Here is a 17829-nt window from a genome sequence, read left to right as displayed (position 1 = left end):
AAATCTGTGAACGACATTGAGTATATAAAAGTAAATCTAATTTGAAACTTGAATTTTTATGTTGAAACAATTCTTTTCGAAATGCTTAAAAATTATTTAAGAAAAAGAACAAGAGATAATTAAGAGAAACGTCTGCGATCACGCGACGCGCTGCGCGGCTAACCTTGTGAAACGTGCGTGTACGTACGTGGCCTTGATTTCTGTAGCCGTGAAAACATTTTGCCGTCGCCTTGGATTAATTAAACCAAGCCATCAAGTCACTGACTTTATTGGCGCGAGCAATTTCTCCTCGATGATGTGAGAACCGAAATACATTTCTCATTACACTTGCCTATTGTTCCTTGTCGGGTTAATGCGAGAAAGAGAGCAAGCAAGGAGGCAATAAAAAATCCACGAGATGTGAAAAGCACATTCTGATATTATATTTAATTTAATTAAAGAAAAAAAAAAAAAAAAAAGAAAAAAAAAAAAAAAATTAATAAATTAAGTAACAGCGTCGTCATACATAAAGCTGCTCCATGAATCTGTGCATTCGGGGTTCGTTGCAGTTTGGTGCACCTCCCGCTGCCTTTGGGCGTGGTGCCCACTGCAGACGTTTCTCATCGATTTCTTGACGATTGCCGAAACCCCATAGACCGATAGAGCTCGCGCGAAATAGTCTTTCGGTTCTCACGTCGTTAGGTAGGTCGAGTATGTGCCTAGATCACGGTCGCTTTAACAAACAATCGCCGATGCCATTGAAATTGTCTTACATCATCGTTTTACGTTCCTCTCGGAATGCAAGCCGGGGCATATAACGGAGAGGCAGGTGTCACAGGTGTGACAGGAGCAGGTTTTCTTCTGGGTCGATTCCCTCCGGTGGCCTCCTTCGTCGGCGATCTAAACCGTATCGATCCTTTTTCGCATCTGCGAGAGAGTGATTCTGTTCCTAAAGATTGAAAAGATCTCTCTCACTCGAGAGATTGATTATTAAAGCGTGAAACTTGTACTCTCGAGCAAATTAATAGCCGAGCCGATAACTTCCGCCTTCCGTTCGAGTGACAAAATCGACGAGACGAGGGTCGTCTGTGTACGCGAGTAGCAGGTCTGTTTTTACAATTGCGAGGTACGCGTTTCCTAGTTTCGATTCCGACGCGTATCACACGGAAATAAAAAAAGGTTTATTTTATCTCCTTTCACCCTCGAGCACGCGGGCGACTTTCTGATTAACTTCTGATTATTAAAAATACTTGAACCACTTGTGCTAATAGCTCCGGGAACGTTTCTCTTCTTTCGCGAATAAAAGTACGAGGCTGTCAGTCTTTTATTTAAAGTTTGCGATCGAAAGCGATAAGCGCTTCTTCGTTTTAACGATTTCGGGAAAAAGTATCGGTCGGGATTTACATCGGGACAGTCAATGGCCAGGATCCGGTCTACTTTTACGTTCGTCGTACGCATCGAGAACGCTGCATCGACATAATCTCTAGATCGACGCAAATTTTATATCCGTTCGGTATCGCGATCTAGATGTATTTTTGCGCGGTGAAAACGGGCCGACTCGACGAATAGCGACGACGAGAGCGCAAATAGTGAGAGATACGCGGTCGTTTTTGGCTGTCCCGGCGAAGAAACGTGTAAGCGCGACGTGTAAGCATACGCACGCATATGGAATTATGGAGAGTTCATTGAGTTACGAAGCCGTGACCGCGTTCCGAATCCTTGACTGTTTCGCGCGAGCTCGTCGATCGCGCTCTCCTAAAGGAGTTAAAAACGCGAATAGTTTACCGGCGTGCATATACATATATGTATGTGCGAGAATTCGCTTATCAGGTGCGATCTTGGATCTTGTCTCGCGCAAGCGAGAATCGACGGTACGTTTTTTTTTTTCACGCGATTTTTTCCTTCGTTATCGATACGTCAAAGCTCTGCATCGTCATATCCCCATTTCAGATAACGATTCAGATTAATAAAACGCACCAAATATGGTCACGCGTCTAAGACGGTTTACCTCTTAAGCATATTTATCTCTTTCTTTATCTGTGCACGCGGGCGCATTTCTTTCTTTAGCTTCGGCTCGGCCAGAAAGAGAAATAATTAAATAATTCTCTGCGCTTACGATCTTTAAACAGTTTCGATATCAACGTCACGTTTTTGTGACGAATAATCAGAAATTCTTGAGTAATCTCTTAGGGTAACGTTCCACTAACATGACGCGACGCGAGAGACGAGGCGACGTGGGGCTGAGCTGATGACTAATCCACGCGAATGTGTCATGTTGCAAAAACGAGCGAGGATACATCTGCGATCACGCCCGATTCTTTCCGTCACGAGCAAGCGGCTTTACGTATTTTTAATGCAAGTTACGCTGTATTTTAAACGTTTCATTAGATTCTTCTCGGAAGAAAAAAAAAATATCGCATCTCGTTGTAATCGCATGCGTCGAAAATGACGCGTCGCTTCAATGACGATGATAATTTGCGCTGAAAGATCCGCGGTCAGGCTCGCCAAGGAGAATTCCCGGTCGCGAGAAACGTTCTTAAGATCGCGCCGCCGAGGTCCTTACGCGAGTCCGTCAAGACCTTGGCGCGAGACCTTATACGGTGGACAAGGTCGAGATGTCTCGTCTTGGGTCATTGGGTCTTTGGAACGAACTAACGGGGGTAATTATGACATTCGAGGAAGAGCCGCGAGACTGCTTCGGGGATGCCGAGGCCTCGGAACAAAATTATCGTCGTTCTTGATTAACCAATACACAGAAGCGATCGAATCTCACTTTGGGCGATCGCGTCGTGGTTCAAATGACCCAAGCGTAATCGGGCTTTGGTGACGATGTTCCTCGAAGCGCTCGTCATCTCGAGTGAATCATCGAAGGGTCGAACGCGTGGAAAATACGGCGTGATTTTCCGTAGATCCATTCGTTACGAGCCGGTCGGGAGCGAGACCACGAGACGGTTTCGCAAGACAAGAAGGTATCGATTTTGCCCGAAGCCCGGAGCCGGGCCTCTCTCTCTCTCTCTCTCTCTCTCTCTCTCTCTCTCTCTCTCTCTCTCTCTCTCTCTCTCTCTCTCTCTCTTTCTTTCTCTCCTACGTTAGTGAAACAGATGAAGAAGCTGGCATCGAATAGTCTACATGTCCACGGGTGTAACCGCGATCCGATCATATTGACAGCCAGAAGCGAAGGGCCTGCAACCGCGGTGCATGACGTGGCGTCAGAGTGCAACGTACTCGCTATGCCTTGCACTTTGTGCACTTTTGAATTTGTCTGCTGTCCACCGTCGCATCCTCCGAGTCTTTTCTACCTGCCTGTTTCTTTCGTCTTCTAGAAACTAAACGAGAGAAAAAAGAACGCGTCTCTCCTTTTTTTCTTTCGCGTGGCATACCTCGTCTCGCTCGTCTCTATGCTATTCGTTTTGCTAACGGTGTCCCATTCTCTCTCTCTCTCTCTCTCTCTCTCGCGACGCTACAATTCTATTTATATTGAACGTAAACGTTTTAGATACATCCGTCCGTCAGAGATAGTACGATGTACTCAACGCAATTGGCAAATTTAGCGATTCTTTGTTCGGTCAACGTCAAAGGGTGACGCGTCGTAATTAAGTCGTAACGCCTTCCTAAAACGTCGACAATTTTCTTATTCTAGATATTTATGAAACTCCTGCAGACTCGGTTTGTTTCTCCGTTCGTTTCGAGAATCGTTAAAACGACGGGGCGAGAGATGGCCAGCCGACGGACGGAAATACGAATATCGGTGCGAGTATATTTTGCAAGTATTAAAAGGGAATATTATCGCCGTCGTGCGAAGGGTCGGTCGCGGGAACGTAAGCTCGCTCAGGTATCGGCGACGGTTGATTCCCAAAGTGAGTCTTTTCATGCCGGCGTATACTTCCAGCCTTCCGTGAGACACGTTCTTCATATCGTGCGATTTGAAACGGCATTTGGAGAATCTAGCCGCTAGCCGGCCGACGGACCAATCGGCGCGTCGCTTTCGTTTTATGCCCATATATGGCAAGAGCTGTGAATCCATGCGGCGGGAGAGGGCTGGACGGACGAGTCGATTCCACGACGCAGGGGAGTATCACGGTAGATCGGTACATATCCTACGTTCCCGCGGGGACAGCGATCGAATATGAAAAGGAAATGCAAAACGGCGCCGGGACCGTTTTTTCTCGGATTAGCCGCGTCGTCGTCCTTGATCGCCCGGCATTTTACGCGAAGGCGAGGGCGAGGGCGGCTTTGCGCCGTCGGCGAGACGGACTTTTCGGTTCCAACCGGACAGGGGGGACTCGGACGGGTCGGTAAAAATATCGCGAGACGCTGCGCCCCGCATGCTGACCACACCTCCGGACGAGTCCACGCGGCGTGACGTGCGCGGAACGGCGCGCGTGATGCCGGCCGCCGCAAGCGGCGTCGGCGTCGCGGCTCTTTCTCGCACCACTCACCGTCACCGTCACCGGCTCGCGACACTCACGGTTTATCCGGCCGCACGGTTCCCTCGCTCATAGCTACAGCTCTCGCGGACGGTGTTGCTTCTGTTGCCGCTGGCCGATCAGCCACTCTCGCCACCGATTCAATCCGGTTGTTCGCAAGCGTCGTTTAGCTGCGCGTTAAAAACAGGTAAGTGCCAGCTGGCTCTACAGCGGGCCGGTCGCCGCAATTTTCTCGCCTTTTCTCTCCGTCTCCGGTGCTCGCGATCTATCCAAGAGGCGCGCGAGATGTATCGTTTTAAGCATGGAAAATGTCTTTCTCTCGCGACCGCTCGACGCCGGCTTCCTCGCCCACGCGACATTGCCGCTGAAACAGTCGACAGGTAGTCGTGTCGTTGTCAAGTGGTTGCGGACGTGGCCAGCGTCACGTGCGACGGGGCAGGTGGTCGCGATACGACGTTGTGCTTTATTAATAGCCGCCAACGCGCGCCGGCTCGTTAACACTAACCTACGACGCGCGTCATCTCTCCCTTGGTCAACTCGATCGTGCATGAATTTAAGCGAGAAAAAAAAAAAAAAAAAAAAAAAAAGTCCGGCGAGAAATTATCGAGGTAAATCGCGAGCGGGGATTTCGCGCGAGCTAGGAAAATTCTGCATTCTCGTGGCCGATCCCGAGATTGCGAGACGCGCGCGCGGTTTGACGATTAATTGAGAGATTAATTTGTTATCAAAGTATCGGGTTTCTATCGACGGACGTAGCCGCTCATCCTGTCGTCGGCGCCGGATAACGCGTCGCGGGGTGAAGCGAGGTAGAAAACGTGAGGTCGACGGAGGGGGGCGGGGTAAGGGGAGGCTGCGGAAACCCCTCTGTGTCAGAGTACTTCCATATATGGTAAAGAACGCCAGGATTGGTCGAGCGTCGAACGGTGGGGTCGACGAGCAACGTATCTGTTCGTATAATATACGCCACGAGCCGATCGTCGGCTACGTTTCAGACACTTGGTGCGCGGTGCTAGGATCAGGGTGACGGCGTCGTTGCTGGAAACCTGTACATAATTACAACATTTTTTTACCTCGAAACGTAAGTCGTTGCAAAGCGATCGATTCGCGATTGCGGCGGGTCTAGGTAGGCGAGATCGATACGCTGATAAAAAAGCAAGAAATAATCCAAGATAGTGCGCGACGACGGTGAACGTGCGCTTTGATTAAACGTTGCCCGCGCGAGTGTTTCTCGATGTGATTGAATTTTACGCGGACGTAACGAACGATTAGGTAGTCGGATTCTCGATAACGTGAAAAGAATCAACGGGACACGTCCGCGAGTCGACCGGCACCGTTACCGGAGATGAAGCCGGTCAACGTTTTAAACGTTTGTCGTTGTAGCTTCGATTAATGCCGTTCTTTTCGCCATCGCCCGGCGTGAAAGGGCGGAATAGAGCAGGACGAGAGATAGAAGGGTGCGGTAGGGTGGGGCGCGGCGGGACAGGTGAGGTGAGGTGAGGTGAGAGCAGGGCAGGGCAGGGCAAGGCAAGGTAGAGCAGGGTGCGGCCTCGATAATTAGCGTTCGCTCGAAGAATCTCGACCGCGTTGTGTCCGTGGCTTCGATTTCTCAACGAACGTAGGCCACTTTTCCTCGCGCCTTCTACATTTGACATATCACGAGCACGATGCGTGATCAAGCAGCTTATTTTTTATCAAGCACTCTATAGGACGTGTCCTCCATCTTGAACGCACTTCTAGAGTACCGGTCGCCGGCCGGATATTTGTCGATGTATACTTTTGCCGTTAATCCTTTAACAGATCACGTAAATCGCGACAAAATTTGCAGGACCTTTTTTTTTTTTTTTTTACATTAAAGAAAACTGCAAGATAATAATTAATTTAAGCCCCGTCATTTTGTTAATTGTAACATTGTTTTTGCAGATAAATCAAGCAAGCAAACATGTGCGACGAGGAAGTTGCTGCGCTCGTAGTAGATAATGGATCCGGTATGTGCAAGGCGGGTTTCGCTGGGGATGATGCCCCTCGTGCCGTCTTCCCTTCAATCGTCGGCAGGCCGCGCCACCAGGGTGTCATGGTTGGCATGGGACAGAAGGATTCTTACGTCGGTGACGAGGCCCAGTCTAAGAGAGGTATCCTGACCCTCAAGTACCCGATTGAGCACGGTATCGTTACCAACTGGGACGACATGGAAAAGATCTGGCATCACACGTTCTACAACGAGCTGCGAGTAGCGCCGGAGGAACATCCAGTTCTTCTCACCGAGGCGCCTTTGAACCCCAAAGCTAATCGAGAGAAGATGACGCAGATTATGTTCGAGACGTTCAATACGCCTGCCATGTACGTGGCGATCCAGGCTGTCCTGTCGCTGTACGCTTCCGGTCGTACCACCGGTATCGTGCTCGATTCGGGCGACGGCGTCTCCCATACCGTGCCGATCTACGAGGGATACGCTCTGCCACACGCTATTCTCCGTTTGGATTTGGCCGGTCGCGACTTGACCGACTATCTCATGAAGATTCTCACCGAAAGAGGATACTCTTTCACGACTACGGCCGAACGAGAAATTGTTCGTGACATCAAGGAAAAGCTTTGCTACGTTGCGCTAGACTTTGAGCAGGAAATGGCCACGGCAGCCTCCTCCTCCAGTTTGGAGAAGAGCTACGAGCTTCCCGACGGACAAGTCATCACCATAGGTAACGAACGTTTCCGCTGTCCCGAGGCTCTCTTTCAACCTTCGTTCTTGGGCATGGAAGCTTGCGGTATTCACGAGACTACGTATAACTCCATCATGAAGTGCGACGTAGACATCCGTAAGGATCTGTATGCCAACACCGTTCTGTCTGGTGGTACCACCATGTACCCTGGCATAGCCGACAGAATGCAGAAGGAAATCACTGCCTTAGCCCCGTCTACCATGAAGATTAAGATTATCGCTCCACCTGAGAGGAAATACTCTGTATGGATCGGCGGATCTATTCTCGCGTCGCTTTCCACCTTCCAACAGATGTGGATCTCGAAGCAGGAATACGACGAGTCTGGACCCTCAATCGTTCACAGGAAGTGCTTCTAAACGCGTTCTCAATCGCATAATATCATTCCCCGGCCCCTTGAGACTTTGAAAAATGAGAGAAGAGGAGAGAGAGAGAGAGAGAGAGAGAGGCTTTTGTCTCGTTTCGCAGGCGGACGTAACATCAACTTCCGCAACGATTGCCCTTCGGTTCCTCCGGGGCAAAGGTAGCTTCTTTCAATTCGGATTTACGTGTTTAAGATAGGCGTGAGGTAAATGCGTATTCGATTAAGCAAGAGGAGAGAAGGAAGAAAAAGAAAGAGAAAGAGAGGAGCTTACGATATATATCGCCCTGCTCCCGCGATATTGTTCCTCGGTCTCGGTGGCAACCCAATATAAATCGACGGCTCGTTCTTGCTCGTTTAAACATAATCATCATTTTTCAGCGTTTTTCATCGATTCGATATAACGATCTTGAACCCTGTGCCCCGATTCCCGAATACCTTTTTCTACCTTATATCGTATCCTTTGTATTATATATATATATACAAAAATATATATATAAATATATATTTGAATAACTCTTGTGTCTAGAACAAGTCGCGGTAGCACTTAGCTAAACATTCCTCGCGAGATATCCTTCTCTCGACGCGAGAGCAGAAACGCTTCGTTTCCATTACACTCTTTTAATTTCCTTGTAAACGGTACGTGTAAACCTCGATTGCCACTTTAAGAATTCGAGCAAGAAACGTTCACGCGGGGTAACTTTGAGCTTTCTGCCGCGGGAAAGATGATCGGTTACTCTTCCCGCGAACAGAGACGACCAAGTCCGGACACACGATGGCAATCAACGTTGATGCATTCCGATTAATGTGCGCTGTTTTTAAGAGACGTTTGCGTCAAAGCTCAACATACGTTGTACGTCATTCCGCGCATAGAGACAAGCCTCCGACTTCTTATCTACGTTTTCTATTACAATTTGCCTATCGTTGAGGGAAAAGATGGCCTTTTTTTGTCTTGTCTTTTTTTTTTTTTTTTTTTTTTTTTTATATATACGATGGGGTAAACCGCTGACCCAAAAAAAAAAAAGTCCTACAAACGTTCGCTCAAACAAACGGGAAAGAAAGGCACCACGGTTTCGACCCTATAAGCGTAGCCAAAGTATTATAATTTATTCCCATTGTATTGCGCAAAACCATTCACACATACATACATACACATACACACACGTACACATCTTATAAAGACTACTTTAGACTTATGGGATTATAAAATAAAAGTCTGAAAAACATGATTGCGTCGGTGATTTTTGTGCACCATATTTTTGTCGCTTAATGCATAGTTTTAATAATATATTTATAAGATGTACGTTGGAACATTCTATCCTTTCCTCTTCCTTTTTCTTCCGGAAAAGCGAGAGATTTTTAGCTAGGCAAGTATTATTCTTCGTTTCTTAAAAATGCTGAAATTCCAATCGCACTTATTTAATTGCTATTAGTAATAATTTCAGGCGGTAGAGTTACTTCGCTGATTATGTTCCGTGCTTGCTTAACCAAAAAAAAAAAAAAAAATAAAATGTGACCACATGCTCAAATTCGCGAGAGCATTAAGTATACTCTCCTTTTTTTTTTTTTTTTTTCATTGTACATATTTATCACGATTGATTTGAAGAGAAGTCGAGCGGCACACAAGTGCCACATGTCGAGAAACATTTTGCGTGTCGTGTCATCGCTAACGGAGAGAGGAGGAAAGGAGAAGAGAGAAAATGATAAATATCGCCGAGAAATATTTCTCCATCTGGTCGAGTGTGCTCGCGCCTGTCTGTGAGCAAGCAACAGCTGCAGCGAAGACGGCAGGCGACGCAACGCGACGCGCGACGCCAGTGCAACGTCCCTTCTGATTCCAACACTTTGCGAAAAGTAGCTTGTTCGGAGCGGACTCGAATCGACAGAGATGCTCGAGCAGAACGTTGATGACCAATACTCAACATGGGTAAGTAAGATTACGACCGGGGCTTGACGGCACCCAGCTGACGGTCGAGCTACGGGCGGCCTAACCTCGGTTAAAGTAAACGGTGAATTTGTGGATTCGTTTAAAGAGATCTCCGCCGTAGGTCGGGCTTGTATATATCTTTAATCTCATCGTCGGAACGGGTGCTTTGACCTTACCTGCTGTATTTAGTCGAGCAGGATGGGCGCTTGGACTGAGCGTTATCATAGTGCTGGCATTTATCAGGTACATACACCAAGAGTTTTCTTTCCATTGTTCTTGTGATCCAAGCGTTTTTTTTTTTTTTTTTTCTTCATACATACATACATACATATATATATATATTTTATTTTTTGTCTCGACAGTTTTATCACAGTCACATTTGTCATAGAGGCAATGGCATCTGCCAATGCTATCGTTGCATGGAGGCATATTCGACAGGGGAAACGAGTAAGTGTTTTAAAAAATTTGTAAAGTTTTTAGTTCTATAAAACAATGGCATTAGTTAGCCTCATTGACACGGTGACTTTTCAGATCTTGCAGTTAACGTGTGGTGAATCTGGCCCTTCCAATTCAGACTCGGAAGACACTCCATTAGTACCTTCTGTTACATCGAGTCCAGATAATTTGGATACAACCTACAGATATTATGATATAAATGATAAAATAGAAATGGGACAGATGGCATCTATCTTTTTTAATAGATTCGGTACTACTCTGTTCTATTTATGTTTTGCTGTATATCTGTATGGAGATTTAAGTATTTACGGTGCAGCAGTTGCAAAATCATTAGCAGACGTCGCCTGTACTCATTTACCAAAAAATTTTACGTGTAACGACACTATACCAGATACTGAAATTTGTTGGGAAGATACCAATTTTAGACGACTGGATGCATATAGAATATTTCTGGTATGTTATTTATGCTCGTAAAGTTTTGTTTCTTATAACATTGGAGTACATTTTAATTCTAAATTTTGTAAGATAATAATATTTCTATTTTTAGACCATGTTTGTATCGTTTCTGGGGCCGTTCGTATTTTTTAATGTCCAGAAAACCAAGTATCTTCAACTACTGACTTCGATATTGCGATGGCTCGCATTCACTACGATGATCATATACGCTTTAAAAAGTCTTATCGTGTACGGTCCGCGTGGCAATCCCCCTGTCGCAAATATAGCCGGTAAGTCTGAAGATTGATTTGTTCGTTATCAAGTAAATTATTGCTACGTTAGCTACGTTATAATAAATTACAATTGCAAATAAGCAGAAACATAAAATAATACTTAATTAATTAATCGCTATTTTAGGAGTCCCCAGTCTTTTTGGTGCTTGCGTTTATTCCTTCATGTGCCATCACTCGTTGCCAGCTTTGGTTGCGCCAATAGCTAATAAGTCTAAACTGAATCGATTTTTAGCTCTTGATTACACCCTAATCGCGGTTTTTTACTTATTATTAGCTCTTACTGGTATCTTTGCTTTCCAACGTTTAGATGACCTTTATACCTTAGACTTTGGACCACGGGGTTTGAGTGATTGTTCCAAAAGTGACAATATTTTTATGCTTCTTCTGGAGTACTTCTTAGCCCTTTTTCCAGTCTTTACTTTAAGTACCAGTTTTCCCATTATAGCAATTACCCTACGAAATAATTTGCAGTCACTTTTTCTAAAAGAGGATCAAGTTTACAATTCGTGTCTTCAGAAACTCGTCTTCCCTATTTTAGCTATATTACCGCCGTATTTAATCGCGATAACTACTAAAGATTTATCGATATTAGTTGGTATCACAGGCTCTTACGCTGGAGCAGGAATACAGTATTTAATTCCTACGTTCTTAGTTTATTATGCTAGAAAAAAGACAAACAAAATTATCGGCCTCGGAATCGTCAACAAATTTGCAAGTCCTTTCTCGAATAGATGTTGGATAACTTTCGTCGTAGCATGGGCTATTACCTGTATGATTTTAGTCTCTGTCAATTTCATACAAATGCACTTGCAATCTTGAATCAGTCAATAACGAAAGTTATAATCGGTATTATAACGAGGTACCGAATAATTTAAAGTGATGGCTGTAGAACAATAATCCTTAACGCAATACATTTTTTTTTTTTTTTGCAGTAATTGATTCAACGCTAAATCAATTGCTCTCAAATTGCCAAAATTACCATTACGGTATCGTGCATTGAGATTATAAGAGCGAACGATTGATTCGCTGAACCTGAAAAATATTTAAATATTAAATTTAATTAAATATTTAATAAGATAATTGTTATTTATGGCAGGATAATACTCTCACGTATGTATAACAAACCGACAATATTTTAGTAAAGGTCGGTATGTACACATAGTCAAATATCGGCCAAGTTAAATATAAGAGATGTAGCAATGTAAAAATCTGTAGGTAAAAATTACGTTATTCGTCTTTATCTGTATATATTTTACTTCCGTAGAGTCGTTTCGAAAATCATTAAGATATATGCGTGTGATTCTTCTATCATACAGATTCTAACAAACCTTCGTTGTTATTTGTAAATTTTTCTTTTTATACGCTAAAATAGTTTATCATATTTATGTATTTATAGTAAAATAATGCAACGTAGACGTTGGTAGCGATGATAGCATAAATGTAATATTACGATTTTTTTTTTTTTTCTTTTCTTTGAGATTATATTTTTGTACAAGATATGTATGAAACTGCCAAAAAGTGTTTGCAGTATGTCCGTCACATTTATGTACCTGCGTGCAAATATAACGTACAATGAAGAATATTGCGAGTGTGGACATATGTACATACGCGCGTATATACACATATATTTTCCAAAAGCGATTAATAATGGATAATAATAAATGATTGATTATATAAATATCTAACGATTTATTCGCACCGGTATATACATGCACACACACACACACCCACACAGAGAGAGAGACACACGTTTCTATACTTTTATATTTTAAACTGAGATCTGCATGGCGCAGATCTTAACACAGATAGATTTCTTTGTAAGATTTTAACGATACCAGATAGCACGATAAAAGCGTGATAAAAGCTATTTTCGATAAAATCTTATGTCCCTGATCGAATTAGCGTGAAATACATTACAATAGGCACAGTCTCTATAAAATGTCTTGAATATCATATACCATCTTTTACGTATATCTGCGACAACGAATAGTACAGTAATAGTAATAATAAAACAAAAAACGAATTAACATTTTTACTTGGCGAATTTCGCGTGTTTGCCTTGAAATAAAATTTCGTAAGGGGGACAGTATAGCGTATGTGCGATTGTGCATTTGCAAAAATTACACGTTTGATTAATTTTCCTAATAAAAACAACTTGTAAATAAAAAGAGAAAAAGTTGTACGCTGCTCTTTACGTATGTGGAACCATTACCGCATACACGTATGAGAATATGTCTTATGTGTACGAACATAAGTATGTGAACACCTTGGAGGTGAGTATATACACTATTGATTGATTGATTCATACCCTGTCGTGGTTCGGGTACATATTTAAAATTAAAAAAAAAAAAAAAAAAAAAAAAAAAGTACTCGCATTTGATTCGATTTCCCTTTTTGGTTTTCAGCAAAAAACTTTTTTATTAGATTATAACTGATATCGCAATAAGATCAGGAGATAGATATATTTTCCGATCTCGAGTGAGTGTATTTGAACATTAGTCTGTATCGCTATCGTAGGGTGTTATCTTTTTTCTTTCATTCGTCAGTCTTTAACAATGCGAATACTGCAGAGGTGTAACTATTGATATAAATCTTGCCCAAGTCTTATAAGTTCGTCGTTTACTTTTTAACAAAATATAAACCTTTCGAGATATGTCTTTGTGTTTCGGCATCGAGTTAAAACAAAATAGTAACGCGTAACGTGTAATATAAGTGATTAACACGGTCGAAATATTGTTATTTTCTTTCAGTTTTGATGAATTAAAAAAGTACTTGACTAACTTGTACAAAAATAAAGATAAAGAATATTACATATCGTCGCATAGTATATATCTAATTGAGTTTAGTTTTATGTAGATCCAGAGAGCGTTAATCGATAAAAATAACTTTGTAATTATTAATTTTGAAAATTCTTTATAGATTACCACCTTATAGATTAAACAAAGATTATTCTAAAAGAAAAATTTTTGAGACAAGTGAAAACAAAGAGAAGGAGAGAAGAGGTTAAAGACTTATTTAATCTAACGATTTGACGAGACGAATTAATTCGCAAGTCAAGTAATACTGATGGGCTCTCTTTTCTCTTCTTTCTAAAGAAGAGGAGAGAATCTTCTCTCCAAATTAGATTTAGTTAATCGTAATTATTTAAATAGGGACAGTGCGTATCCTCATGACCCACGCACTCTATTACCGGATCGTGTGCGCTGTCCCACATTCCTGGACCACATTGTCGGCATAGTCCGGCTAACGTGCAAGGTAAGCGCACAAGCTGACGAAAATGATGAAGTAGGCCTCGTGCCTTTCGTAATATAACATTTCCGTCCATATACATGGCCAATGAACTGAAATGCAGTAACATTTCGTCTGTTCGGAGATCTTGAGCGATCACGTCGTCAGCGTAAACGCACATTATAGCGAGGCAAAGAAACAAGTGAAAATGATCCGTCAAGTAATTGACCCAGCAAGCTTCCCACATGATCAACGCTGTTTCGGTTGGAAATTCCCTTTTCAAGCATCTGTAATGAGGAACAAACGAAAAGTCTAGATGAATTGCATTAGAAAAATCGTGCACGCTTTTTATATTATATAAAATAAAATAGAAAACTGAAAAAAATCTCCGAGTGTAGCTTTTGTCATTGCTCGCGTAAATTACTGTTACATACGTACAAGAGGATCCACCGATGACAAAATAGAAGTTCCGAAGCGTCCGCGTGCTTTTGAAGATGCGCGTAAAAATCTGGTACCATGATTCTTACTAATTCACGAAGATAACATAGATTTCTATCCATATCTGTATCAGTCGGAGTGCAGACGGCTACCGATCTCTGCATCAAACCCGCGAAACACCAGAAAGCCTCGATTTCAGAGTTGAGTTCGGCAAGTAATGGAGCTAGGAGATCGGACATTCCTTGAGTGTAACCCAAGCGGCAATTGTATACCGCGTAGTTGAGTAAAATGTTCCTGCGTAAGAAAATAAGAGAAAAATAAAGAATAATAGATAATAAATGATAGACAACACGACGTGCAATAGTAGTTGATACAAATTCGGGAATCGGAAAGAGAAGAGAAAAGATCGTTAGAAGAATCTCACGACTTGATTATTGACTCACTTCATTATTTCGATGTTAGGATTACCCTCGCCGGCATAATAGGGGTTAGCCCTATCCGTGCGGACAACATCTTTCTCCACTATGCATACGACGTTTCGCCAAAAATGCTCGGCTTGTTCCGGATTCATGCTCAGCCTGCGTTTCTGTATTTCCTCATACTCTTGCCGTCTAATAGCATCGATTTGCTCTCTATCTTCGTACGTGCTTTGATAAGAATAGCAGTGCAGGAGAAAGGGCCAAACGATCTTCCGTAATGCCGGTTCCAGGCCCCCGAAAAATATTCCCTTGCGGAGAGCAAGGTCATCCTCCACCTGACCCCGTTCGTTCAATAAATCTTTCCAGGCGAGTGACGTAATCATCGGCACTTGACCCTCCTCGGGATGCAGCTCGTCTCGGCTGACCTCCGGACGGCACACCATAAAATGCCTGTACAACATAACGTTAACAGTTGACAGTCGAGATATAACGAAATATCACAAATTTATCGTTCGTCAACGAAGAAGTTGTAAAAATTATAGAAAACAATTTATGTAATTTTTATTACAGCTGACCTGTACGGTAGAGTCTCCTCCGTGTCTGCATTTAAGCGCGGATAGAGCAATTGGTGCCATTGATGTAGAGTGGCGGCTAATCGATCTAAGCCACCGTGATGAAAATGCAAGATCTTATATTGGCTCTCTCTACTCGCGACGACTAATTGACCGCAGGTGCAGGCGGGATCGGCGAAAAATAACCTCAAGGATCGCATCTCGCCGAGATCTACCGAGAATCTTCTGCAGCGATGCGCTCTGCGCAGCGTTACGGGCGACGCGGTCGCGCTCTCGGGGAAAACGAGATTATGCTGTAGCGCCAAGAGTTCCGGAGACCTCATCCACGTCGGCATTTCCTCCGCTGTATAAAGAATGCCAGTGATGGTTAGTAGTATCTTATCTAAATTTATTTCTATGCAAGTGCAGGCATCTTCTTTATTACATACCGTCAATAGGTACCGAGATGGACAGACTGCACGTTGACGTTAACGACAAGCTGCGACTCTTAATGCTCGTGTCGTCGCGGAATGGGTAGCGTGGCTCTTCGTCGATACTCCTAGCGTCAATTTCGTAATTAAAATCTCGCTCTTTTAAATCTCCATTCTTTTCCTCGTTCGAATCTTCCAGTTCCGTACCCGGATGCTGCTTCTCAGTCTCAGTCTTGGTTTCTGTTCCGACAATTTTGGCAGTTTTGTCGTCGGCGTCGGCGTCGGCGTCGGCGTCGGCGTCGGCCGCGCTTGGCTCTCGACGACGTAGAAAATCATAGCCGTAACGGTAAGCAGAGCCGGAGCAAACGCGTTCGCAGTCTCCACAGTCAACGGGTTCCTTTGCCTCCAAGCACACATCTAGCTTTCCATTGCCATTATCGTTGTCGTCCTCGTTCTCATTTTCGTTCTCATTCTCATTCTCATTCTCGTTCTCGTTCTCGAGCTCGTGTTTGGCGTCTGGAACATTGAGCGAAGAATCGCCGCGTGTCTTGTCAGAGATCCACCGGGAACGCGGAGATGTCGAACCGATGTCTCGACGCACGGCAACGTTTCTGGCGCTTAGATTCTCCAAGGCGGTAGGATGTTTGCGCAAAGTGCTGTTGGGTATCCAGCTTAGATGTAGAGTTGGTGAGTTTGAGTTTTTGTTCAGCTTACAAGTTATAGTCATATATCCAGGATGATGCACCACGTCGGCGTGCTGTCTCATCAACGTAGGAGGGTGCACGCAAACATTATTCTTGCAGAATAAAGCCTCGCCGTCCTGATAAATGACGCGTCGGTTATCCTGGCTGCAATCGCCAAGGATATAGCTGCTCGCTTTTCTCAAAATGTTCGGGAGAGGCATCGTAGTCGTCGTTGTAGTTGTCCGATTACGTTACGCGTTAGTTTGTACTGTAAAAAGGTGTACGCGTACAAGTATTGAGCAAAACAAACGAGAACATTGGCGCTCTTAATCTAATAAATTAACTTTAAATCTTAAATTAAATTATATAAAAATTATTTATATGAGATTAATAATCTCACAATATTAACTGTAGCGTTTGTATTTTAAAAGATTTATTAAAAATCAAAAATTTAAAGTTGTTGATTCACTTACTTGCGAAACGAGTGTTTCCTCTCGGTTTTCACGGGATTCTAAAATTGCGAGTCGTTACAATTACGAGTCGAACCTCCGGATTGCGTAGCAAAGTCAATCGGCATCGAGCGCAGAACCAAGAGGGATCTTTCTCGGATGGATTCATCTGAAAAGCAGACTGCGAACCTTCCGCGTAGCGGACGTGGACACGCGCGCGTGTTCACGCACCCATGACGGCGTTATCACCTCGATTAGCCTCGTTACATACGAAACGCAACGTCGATAATACGCACCCGCGTCGCGGTAATGCACGCATCCTGTATATCCTGGATATCCGAGTCGTACGATTACCCTCAACTTTTGGCAGGCACCTTCAAACTGTTACGTGAAACTCTGCTTCTTCCCGAAAATCGACGCCCTCAACGGCGTCCGACGTCTCGCTCGAGTTGCCTCGATCGCTCAAGCATTTTCCCGCGATGCATAGATAAAATCGGGATCGTTTACACTGGGGGCAATCGATGTGCCCTTGTTTCCAAATCACTGACGTTCGAGCGTCACTTTTTTTGTGCTGCGCGAGCGCGAGCGCGAGCGCGAGCGCCGTCGGTGCTGTTGCACCGCGCAAGTACATACACACGTCGATCTCGATGAAATCCGTCAAAATCTGCGGACGCGGGGGTGGGCGTGCGTCCTCCTTCTACAGGTTTTTCATTTTCGTTCGTTCGGTCGGTCCCCCGTCGCGCGTACGCGTAGGCGGCGAGTTTCGGCGGAAACCGAAAACTTGGTTAGCGACCACCGTCCAAAGAATCGCGTTCGGCTTGTTCTTATTCCAGATCAATACTTTTATTTGATCGCGGTATTTACTATCGTCCATACTATCCTACTACTCGACCCGCTGACATCTCGCTATTCCTCTGGCCCTAGTTTTTATCGATTATCCGCCGTTTTCTACGTTTCCGAGTAGTAACGCATACACGAGTGCATCGTATACGTTGCCGCGTCACTCCGCGTTCATTCATTCATTCATTCATCTTTGATCGT

General features: G+C 44.0%; 3 protein-coding genes across 5 annotated transcripts; 2 read left to right on the top strand and 1 right to left on the bottom strand.

The window, feature by feature from the left end:
• Positions 1–4421: 4421 nt before the first annotated feature.
• LOC139111640 (actin related protein 1) lies at positions 4422–8704 on the top strand. Of its 2 annotated transcripts, none has more exons than XM_070672071.1 (2): positions 4422–4593; positions 6327–8704. In XM_070672071.1, the coding sequence occupies exon 2, from the start codon at positions 6346–6348 to the stop codon at positions 7474–7476; it is 1131 nt and encodes a 376-aa protein (XP_070528172.1). In that variant the 5' UTR covers positions 4422–4593; positions 6327–6345; the 3' UTR covers positions 7477–8704. The 2 variants fall into 2 exon arrangements, with proteins under 2 accessions (XP_070528172.1, XP_070528173.1); XM_070672072.1 differs by lacking the exon at positions 4422–4593 and adding an exon at positions 5326–5484.
• Positions 8705–9049: 345 nt separating this feature from the next.
• LOC139111634 (transmembrane protein 104 homolog) lies at positions 9050–12267 on the top strand. The gene is made up of 6 exons (XM_070672056.1): positions 9050–9405; positions 9527–9648; positions 9768–9852; positions 9937–10314; positions 10409–10586; positions 10714–12267. The coding sequence occupies exons 1-6, from the start codon at positions 9367–9369 to the stop codon at positions 11406–11408; spliced, it is 1497 nt and encodes a 498-aa protein (XP_070528157.1). The 5' UTR covers positions 9050–9366; the 3' UTR covers positions 11409–12267.
• Positions 12259–16952, bottom strand: Tbc1d16 (TBC1 domain family member 16). 2 transcript variants are annotated; one of them, XM_070672051.1, is made up of 6 exons: positions 16813–16952; positions 15675–16607; positions 15250–15589; positions 14699–15124; positions 14256–14549; positions 12259–14104 (listed from the first exon to the last, which is right to left on the bottom strand). In XM_070672051.1, the coding sequence occupies exons 2-6, from the start codon at positions 16558–16560 to the stop codon at positions 13720–13722; spliced, it is 2331 nt and encodes a 776-aa protein (XP_070528152.1). In that variant the 5' UTR covers positions 16561–16607; positions 16813–16952; the 3' UTR covers positions 12259–13719. The 2 variants fall into 2 exon arrangements, with proteins under 2 accessions (XP_070528152.1, XP_070528153.1); XM_070672052.1 differs by having other exon boundaries at positions 13837–14104; positions 14252–14549.
• Between the last annotated feature and the right edge of the window lie 877 nt (positions 16953–17829).

The sequence above is a fragment of the Cardiocondyla obscurior genome, linkage group LG24 (genome assembly GCF_019399895.1).
Source record: "Cardiocondyla obscurior isolate alpha-2009 linkage group LG24, Cobs3.1, whole genome shotgun sequence".
Classification (NCBI taxonomy): Eukaryota; Metazoa; Arthropoda; class Insecta; order Hymenoptera; family Formicidae; genus Cardiocondyla; species Cardiocondyla obscurior.
This window is presented reverse-complemented; position numbering and strand designations above follow the sequence as displayed.